General features: G+C 42.7%; 1 protein-coding gene and 1 non-coding gene across 2 annotated transcripts; one reads left to right on the top strand and one right to left on the bottom strand.

Annotated features, from left to right (window-relative positions):
- Positions 1 to 4,508: 4,508 nt before the first annotated feature.
- Positions 4,509 to 5,353, bottom strand: LOC108847839 (uncharacterized). The gene is made up of 3 exons (XM_056990257.1): positions 5,087 to 5,353; positions 4,790 to 5,041; positions 4,509 to 4,688 (listed from the first exon to the last, which is right to left on the bottom strand). The coding sequence occupies exons 1-3, from the start codon at positions 5,351 to 5,353 to the stop codon at positions 4,509 to 4,511; spliced, it is 699 nt and encodes a 232-aa protein (XP_056846237.1).
- Positions 5,354 to 5,911: 558 nt separating this feature from the next.
- On the top strand, positions 5,912 to 6,018 carry LOC130497944 (small nucleolar RNA R71). The gene has a single exon (XR_008936986.1). It is a non-coding gene; the product is annotated as a small nucleolar RNA R71 (small nucleolar RNA).
- Positions 6,019 to 9,705: the final 3,687 nt, after the last annotated feature.

The raw sequence follows: 9,705 nt of genomic DNA, 5'->3' as shown, positions 1-9,705 counted from the left end.
CTAATCAATCCTAGGTGAAGGTTGTTTTAAAGATGGAAATGTAAATAGCAATTCCTAAAATGAGCAAGGTAGTTGCTCTAACTAACAATATGATGGGTTGTTTAAATGAAATGAAGAGTGCTAGACTTAGGGCTTTTATTCAGGAATGTAGATTATAATGTCTATAAATGCCTAACAAGTTGTTTGCATGATACTATAGAACTCAGTCGCTTAACTCTCAGTGATGTCTCACTGGTTAAATAATCTAGATCTCTGGCCTCAACTGTCGTATGTTGACACAGAAAAAGAGTCGATCGATATCCTTTAGAGATATCGATCGATACACCTTTCGCTCGGCGTTCGATTCACCTGTCGGGATATCGATTGACGGCTTCTAGATATGCCTAGGCGCGAGCTGATAATGAACACTAGATCTCAAGGAGGGCGGTTAGTTCTTCTCCAAGGAGATACTAGTTCAAACAGATAATTCAAGATATCAAAGATCCTAGTGATCTATATTCTAGTTAGATACTCTAGAATAAGCTTAGGGTGCAATCTATTTGATGAATACCACAACTTAGCAATTATAGTTTGGGGCTAATCCCACAAACCTATTTAAACCCTAAATCTAACAAGTAGACTACTCAGACATAGCTAAGCAATTCATAACAATAGATAGATGAAAGAATTGCATAGATAGAATAAAGTAGAAATACAAAAGGAGATAACAAATCTCTCCAATCTCTCAAAACAAGTAAAACTCTAGTCTCTCTCTCAAACTCTCTGCTTTGCCTCTCAAGACTTGTGTTTCTTAGACTCTTCACAGCTTGCCGTAAAAATACTTAGCAGAAATATTTAAGCATTTCCATTAGGTTAAAAACTCGTCGGGGGCAATCTCGTAATTTGGTGAAGTCTTGATGAAGTAGTCGGCTAAACATTTCGTCCTCGATATCGATCGACAACACTGGATGTGTATCGATCGATTATAATCTTCTAGTACGCGGATCTTCTCAGCTACATCGATCGATAACTCTGGATGAGTATCGATCGATTCTTATCGCAATGTTGACTTCCGACTTGGTCTTGAATGGTCAACTCGGGTGTATCATCTCTTGTACTCCAAAATGCTCCAAAAACATCACTTTATCACAAAACGCTTCTGAACCTGAAAACATACCTAACAGGCTAGAAAACAGATTAAATATATAATAAAACACTAGTATACCATGGTTAAAAATAGGTAAAATCCATGGTATATCAATGCAGGATATCACGCAAAATAGCCGTGAGAGGACGGCTCCATTGATGTCCACATTCCTTACTCATTTCTGCTTGTCGGACTGTTCTCTGATAAGATCAATCATAGGACTGTTATGCGCGTATCAAACTCCTTCAGAATACTTCTCTGAAACTACCATTTATTTTCTCAACCTCCTCAGTAGCATGTATTATAAATTCTTTCCCTTCTCGTCACCGATGAAATAACAATAAATAAATATATATATATATATATATATATATATATATATATATATATATATATATATATTTACAAAGATGATGGGGTGACGAGGAAGGCGGTAACATATGAAATTTGGAATGCCACTGGTGATTCTTCTGGTTCGTTATAAACTTTCCTTTTCTCATTGTTCTCTCTGATAGCGGAAAATGCTCTTACTGATTGTTCTCTTGTCGACTGTTTTCCACCTCTTCTGAATGTATGAGCATTAATGAGTAAGAACTGCATCGATCCTTTCATCTCCAACCTTTTTGCACATATCTGCACATATAACACTGAAAAACAAATGCATGAAGGTGGAATAAAGGCTAAGGTGCAGGGTGGGAACTAGCTAAAGATGAGCTAGCCACTCAGGAACAGCAAGATGTATAGAAAGAATAAGAAGTCCTGAGTGTAGTTCTCGTTTCCCTGATCTAGTGCCCATAACAAGAAGAATTTCAGTCAAGATTAGGTTCAAGTTAGGTGGAGTTAAGTCTACCCAGTGTAACCTGATCGGCTGAGAACTTCTGGAGAATCAAGTGAGATATGTCAGGGTGTTCCAGGTCCACATGTGTGTCTTTCGCCACTGCTAAGGTCACTGAATAAGATAACTAAAGCACAACGTGGTTAGTGATCAACACGGAATAAGGTCCTAATTCCCACAAAACTTTGACTGACCCGATCCTAAAAACTGACTCAGAATGACTCAAAAGATAAACAAAAGAAAGAAACGAGTTAGTAAACAACGAAGACCCTCCCACAAACTTACTTCACAATGTCTCGGTGTGAAAATAAATCAGAGAGAATGTGAAAACAAGAATATACATTTTTTCGAGATACTTACATGGAGCGGGTGCTCCGAAAAATTTTGGGTGTTCCATCGCCAGATTTTCACCTGGAGCAGCCACTCTCATATGGAGAACAAGGTGCTCCGTTTCTGCAACCCAAAATTTTTTCGAAGTATCTCGGATTTTTCTTCTTTTTGACCTGAGACTCAATAACTAAAACAGAAAATAAGTAAAACAAAAAAACCAAGTTATATTTACACTTACCAGTGGATTTCCTCCCACCAAGCTGTGGGAACCGAAATTCGCACTGTCGATTTTAGTTAAGTTAATCGAAGGAAAACTAAGTAAACCTAGTTTTCCCTGAAGGCTCGGATTCTCTGCGGTAACAAACAAAATTGATAGAATAAAGCAACGTAGCGGAAAAATTGCACTGAGGCGTTTTATTGAACAGATGGTACAATATTCTTCCGAAAAAGGGAAGTAGAGAAACGCTGAAGCGAAAAACGACGGAAATAAAGGAGACAAAACGTTCTAAGCTTTGCTCCGCTAGTCTAACTCCTAAGTCCTAAGCTAGCAGGAATTCTCTAAGACCCTAAGTTTCGGATTTGCTCTCTCTCTGAGATTTTTGCTCTGCTTTTCTTCCTCTCCCCAAGCTCCTTATATACTCCTTCTTTATGACGGTCTATTCTCCTTCTGGGCCGCAAGGCGGGCTTCTTTCCATTTTCGTCGGCTTCCATCGGGAAACTTGACATTTGTCTTTCCGGAATTTTAGCATTTATCTTGTTATGTAAAGATAAACGTAAATCGTCGTATCTATCTCAGATAATCGTGAACGGACTGTCCGATCGTGTTTAGTCCCTTTCGGGCCGTTTCCAGGACTTCCGTTGTTTTCTACGATTTCTTCGGAAGTTCTTCATTCGTTCGTAGAGTTGAGACGAGTGGTTTCTTAAGATAACCATCGCTGTTTCGTACGAAGAATTTAAGATCTTCCTTCCTGTCGATATCTTACGAGTTTCCGAAGTTTTTCCGACGGTCCTAGATTGGAGTAAGAACCGGAGTTTTGTACGTGGAATCTCAACGATTCGTTCCGCGAGAACTTGAGAAAGACGCAAAGTACAGACTTCTGACGGCCGAGGCCTAGAACTTATGCACGGAAGCTTGTCATCCGATGACCCGAGCCAGCACGGGGCTAGCCGCCGGGCGGCCATGGCCTGCACGGGCGCTAGCCGCCGGCAGCCACGGCCAGCACGGGGCTAGCCGCCCGGCGGCCACGGCCAGCACGGGCGCTAGCCGCCGGCGGCCACGGCCAGCACGGGGCTAGCCGCCCGGCGGCCACGGCCAGCACGGGCGCTAGCCGCCGGCGGCCACGGCCAGCACGAGGGCTAGCCGCCCGGCGGCCACGGCCAGCACGGGTGCTAGCCGCCGGCGGCCACGGCTAGCACGGGCGCTAGCCGCCGGCGGCCACGGCCAGCACGGGGCTAGCCGCCCGGCGGCCACGGCCAGCACGAGGCTAGCCGCCCGGCGGCCACGGCCAGCACGGACGCTAGCCGGCGGCGGCCACGGCCAGCACGGGGGCTAGCCGCCCGGCGGCCACGACCAGTACGTGCGTCTTGACGAGGGCTTCGATTTGATATGTTGATCGTTTTCTGGGTCCTCACGGTTTGGGAGAACGGGCTCTTTGAAGTTTCAAGGCGGATTCCTTGTCGTCCGGCCTATCCAAACTTAGATCGCTTCCCGTTTCTTCCTTACACTTTCGTATGACAAATAGACTTAGCCGTTGATTTCGAGATAACCGTTTTTGACCCCAACACAAGCGCTTGGTTTAAGTCACTAGATTGACTTGGTGACAGGGATCAGTCGGGTTGAGCATGAGGGCTTGTTCCAAAACAAATTCCACAATCAGACATGTTCAGTTTCAAAAACTCAGCTCAACAACCCTTTCACAGCAGCTTCTCCTTTCTCTTTCAGCTCATGAGTGAGAATAACTCTGACTTTGGAGAAAGGTTTAGAGGTACCCTTGCACTTTGCCTCATACTCAATGGATTTCCCATCACACATGTGAGGTACCAAAGTCATAGTAGGATCTCTCCAGGCCCTTTTCTTCTGGACTTTTTCATTCACCTTAGCATTTCCACTGAGTGTATGGGTATCAGTGTGAGGATCTCCATCCTGGACTTCCTTGATCTAACTGTTTTTACCAAGCTCTTTCTTTGGAACAACCTTCAGCCTTTCTCCACTGACCACTATGATGGAAGATGCGTGCAGCGTGTGCAATCTGGTGGGAACAGCCTTGTAGAAACCTTCTTGTTGATGTTGGAGAAGGAGACTCTCTTCTTAGGCATATCGATGATTGCTCCCATTGTAGCCATAAATATTCTTCCCAGGATCAAAGGCATCTCATGATCCTTTCTCATCTCAACAACCTGAAATTCGGTATGGAGAATACAGTCCCCAACTTGGACAGGAAGGTTGCGAATGGTGCCATAAGGAACTGCTCTGGAAGAGTTTGCAAGGCCAGAGTCACGTGAGAAGGCTCAACATCAGCAATGCCCAACTTGTCTACAATCGCCCTTGAGACAAGATTCACACAAGATCCAGAGTCACAAAGATCTTCCTTAAATTCCACTTCAGCAATGGAACATGGAAAAGCAAATTTTCCAGGGTCATCAACCTTAGGCAACACCTTCAGTGATGGTGTCAATGCTTCGGTGAAGAGTGCTTTAATTTCCTCTTGGGTTTCTCTACTGTTCTTGAAGAACATAAGCAATGGCCGAATCTCCCAAGCATGTTAAAATGAGATCTTTTAAGGAAGCCTTCTCACCATCTTCCTAAACCCAGCCAGCTGCTCTGCACTAATGGGATCCATCAGATGTCGAGGTGGAATAGGATAGGGAACCTTAGGAATATAGACTAGAGCTGGTGGAGTCTTAGCAGGTTCTTCAGGAACAGTCACTTCAGAGCGAGCAGACTGCTCTGTTCTCTCTTCTACGCCTAAAGCAGTCTCAGGGAACAATCGATCCGCTTCTTTTTCCTCAGATTTCTCACATATCAGCTCTGTCGCATTGCAGTGCTCAACCCTAGGATTCATCATACTAGGTCAGGTCAGTGCCTTGACCTGAAGTTGCTGGATCTGGAGCATCTGCTGCATCATAATGTTCAGATTTCTCAGATGATCTGGCAGACTGCTCATGGCAGCTGGAGCGGCTTGCTGGTTATTCTGCGGGAAGGTGTTCTAATACCCAGATCCTTGTGCCTGGTTGTTCTGCACATACCCTGTTCCGTTGGTGTAGCTAACCTCTTGCTGATTGTTCTCTTTCTTTTCAGCCTCGAAAACAACCGCTTGACCGTTCTGAATATGTCCAGTCGTAGCTCCCTCCATCATGAAGACTTTTCCTTGGTTGTTTTTCAGTAGCTGATTAATTTTGGCTGTCAGCTCATCAATCTTATGGGGTCCAACACTGTTCTCTACCTTGAAGTGATCACTCTCATTGTTCTCATTGGCAGAACTGGCAGCCAAGTTCTCAATCAACTCAAACGCTCCATATGTGGTCTGACTCATGAAAACTCCCTTGCTCGCACAATTTAGAGCACTTTGGTATTTCCAATCTCTCCATCAAAAAAAATGCCCAAGAGGTAATCATCATCAAATCCATGGTGAGGGCATTCTATGCGGTATTCATTGAAACGCTCCCATTCATCGCAAAAAGGCTCATCAGTGAGCTGTCTAAATGAGGTGATCTTGTTCCTCAATGCTGCAGTTCTCGCCTTAGTGTAGAAGTGGCTGAGGAACGCTGATCGGACCTGTTCCCATGCAGTGAGAGAGCCGGTAGGGAGGGAGTTCAACCACCGTGCAGTTTTTCCATCAAGAGTGAATGGAAATAACATGCACTTGATGTAGTCTGGTGGAACACCATTCGCGCGAGTGAAACTGCAGACTTTTCGAAACTCTCAATATGCTTCATTGGGATCTCTGCTGGGAGACCATTGAACATTTTCCTCTGCACTAGAGCGATCAGAGAGGGCTTGATCTCAAAATCCGGCCTTAGACAGGGTGGAGGAACAATGGCTGATCCCGTCGTAGGGAAGTTACGCGGAAGGATTCTCTCTTCGATTGGAACAGTCTGCGCCGCCTGTTCATGCTGCGCGAGAGCAGCCTGTTAAGCAGCATCCTGTTGAGCTTGGATGGCCTGCTGCATCTGCTGTTGCATCAGTTGCATTGCTGTAGCGAGATCATCCTGATGACCGTGATCACCCATAGTGGTGTTGGTTGGCCTTGGCTGTTGTCTGTTCTGTCTTTCTAACCCTGCTAGTTCCTGGTTGCTAAGTGTAACTAACTCTCCTTGTGCGTTTCTCCGAGTATGTCTACTGGTCATGCGCCTGGAACATTAGCTGTGAAAAAAGGGTAAAGCAAGTTAGAGGTCTTAGACTAAATAAATTACCGAAAAATAAAGGTAAGAAGCTGGTCCCCGGAAACGGCGCCAAATTGATATTACGTGTATATGCACACCAATTAACCTAATGTGCACACTACCACACAATCGAATGGTATGTCGATGTAGTACTTTAGGATCGAATCCACAGAGACCAACTATTACACTTTATTTCTATGGGATCAATATCTAGCTAAAACAATGATGGGGTTTTTGATTGATGGGTAACGTGCAAGGCAAGTAAAATAATGTAAATGAGAATTCAATTTAAAAAGAAGCCAGCCTAGAGTTACTTCATCGGGTGATAATACTTGTGAGCCAAACAATTATTCAAGCATAGTTAAGCGTAAGTCTAGAACTCGGATCACTCAAGGTAGAACAGCCCACTGTCGTGGAACTCTCCCCTTTGCAAGTCGATCTCACCGTCTAACTGTCGTTGAGGTGAGAAGCGAAGGCAAGCAATAGAGATCATATCCGATAGGTTCAGAAAACACCATAATATCTACTTTCGCTGATTAGGGATGCAATGCTCATTCAAAACAGATCTAGCAACCTATTACACAGTTAATGAACAGACTAATCCTATGATCTAACATTAAGCGGCCAGTTTAATGCAAGCAATAAGAACATTTATGAATTAAGACAATCAATGGATTCACTTATCTATGTTCAGCTCACGAAATTAACACCCTAGAACCCTAGACAAGCTAGCCGACTATTCAATCATAACAAGAGAAAACACAGAGATCAAATCTGAATAATACTGCATGTTAATAAAAGAGATAGAACGAGGTTCATGGTAATCTTCTCTATGGCGAGAGAGATGGAGCCTTCTCCCTTTACAATAAGAAAAATCCTCAAATCCTAAAGTCTCCAATGGTTTCTTGTGTGAAAAGAAGCGTAGAAAAATAATGAGAAACACAAAAATATGATATATCAAAGCCACATGCGGCTGGGAGAAAAAATAGGATAATTAGGGCAAATCCCGAGATGTCTTGTAATTTCCTTAATAATCTCTTCTGCTGGAACAGGCACTCGGTTGTTCTGCTTGATCGGGCGTGAAAATCACCAAACTGCATTGTTTTCTGCCTCTTTTGTTCCAGCTGGTCCATCTCCCATCAAATGCAACTCCAGACCTGTAATGACTCAAAAAAGACTAGAAAGACTCGATAAGGACTAGAAAGACTCGATAAGGACTTGAAAACCAATTAGAAAACATATATACAAGATATCAAAAACACCATATATCAGAAGTTGTCATATAACTTCTTTTAAAATTATAAGAGACTTTTTGTTCCGGGAAATATATTCCGGGGAATTTTAGGCATTGATTCCGTCGTGAACGATATTGACCCAATACCCATTCTTCCACTACTCCAGCTCAAGCACAGTTAACTGTGGATTTTTTTCAAGATGTACTCCGGAAAAGGTAAATCAACTTTGATGACATAGGTAGCCAAATCAATCCTCTTAAGCCTTTATATATATATATCACAACTCGGAATGTTACAATTCACACTGTCTCAAATAATACAACGTCCTCGTTGCGCCCCACGACAGGTCTCAAGACGCCTCTCAAGTCAGAATTGAGATGGCTAACCAGCTCTAATACCACTTGTAACACCCCAACCGCCCACAGCTAATAGGCCACCCACACCCGCTCTCTCGGCTCTTGGGCTCCATCCCTTTCAGACGGCCGGTTCATTAATTTTCCAAAGGCTCAAGAGTCATGTTTACTGATACTACAATCACCACCCTACATTTCCCCGTGCTTTGGCCTCACTCGCACGCTATCACGAATCACTTCCTGATTGGTCACTCATCCTTCCACTACTCTAGCTCAAGCACGGTTCACTCTAGATTTCTTTCAAGATGTGCTTCGAAAAAGGTAAGTCAACTTTTATGTCATAGGTAGCCAAATCAATCCTCTTAAGCCTTTCTATATATCACAACTCGGGATGTTACAAAATCCTTCAGAGTTTGTATTGGAAATCCAGTTTTTCTTACCTTTTTTATCTATGCATTCTTTTCAGACTATTGCTATGCTTTGCTTTATCATGTTTGAGTAGTTTATCTTGTTAGATTTAGGGTTTTATTAAGGTTTTGATGGATTAGCCAAAACTATAGAAATGCTAGTGTGAAATTATAAGATATCCTTCATTAAGATTGCTATTAATGCTTGTGTTCTAGAGTATCTAACTAGAACCCTGAATTTAGTATTATAGACAACTACGACATTAGGTTATTCACTTGAATTGATTCTCTTGAGTTAAGATTATTAGAAACTTGCGACAGCTGATCTAATAAAACTAGGGAGCAAATCGATCAGATCGATAACGCTTGCCTAAGGCAGTGTCGATCAACACTCATCCAATAGTATTGACCGACACTCGATCTGTGTAGACATGCGACATTTGAAACACTGGACTTAGTCACAATAAGACTAACATGCAAAAGCTGGATATCTTTGCATTAGACATCGAGTTTTAGGATTTTCATTCACAAACCCTTAGCTTTGATATATTTATAATCCTGATTGCCTAAAACCTAAATCTAGCTATTTTCCCATATACTTACAATCAACCAAACAATCAAACGGCTTTACTTGTTTAATGCTCTTAAAGCTGTTTGCCTAACTTAATCATTAACTGCTTTGAGTTTATTTTGTGCCCACGCTCCATGTGAATTCGATCCGTAAATACTACAACTGAACCTCTTATCTGATAGAGTAAAGTTTCCATATTATAATTTGAGTGATATCAAATTTGACGCCATTGTTGATATACCATGGATTTCACCCATTTTCTACCATGGTATAATAGTATTTTATTATATAACTAATGTGTTTTCTAGCATGTTAGGTATGTTTTCAGGTTCAGGAGCATCTCGTGATAAAGTGATGCTTTTGGAGCATTTTGGAGTACATGAGAGAATACACCCGAGTTGACCATTCAAGACCAAGTCGGAAGTCAACATTGTGATAAGAATCGATCGATACTCAACCAGAGTT

Source organism: Raphanus sativus, chromosome 1 (assembly GCF_000801105.2).
Source record: "Raphanus sativus cultivar WK10039 chromosome 1, ASM80110v3, whole genome shotgun sequence".
In the NCBI taxonomy this organism is placed as follows: Eukaryota; Viridiplantae; Streptophyta; class Magnoliopsida; order Brassicales; family Brassicaceae; genus Raphanus; species Raphanus sativus.
Note: the sequence above shows the minus strand (reverse complement) of the source record. Positions and strands in the feature narration are given on the sequence as shown.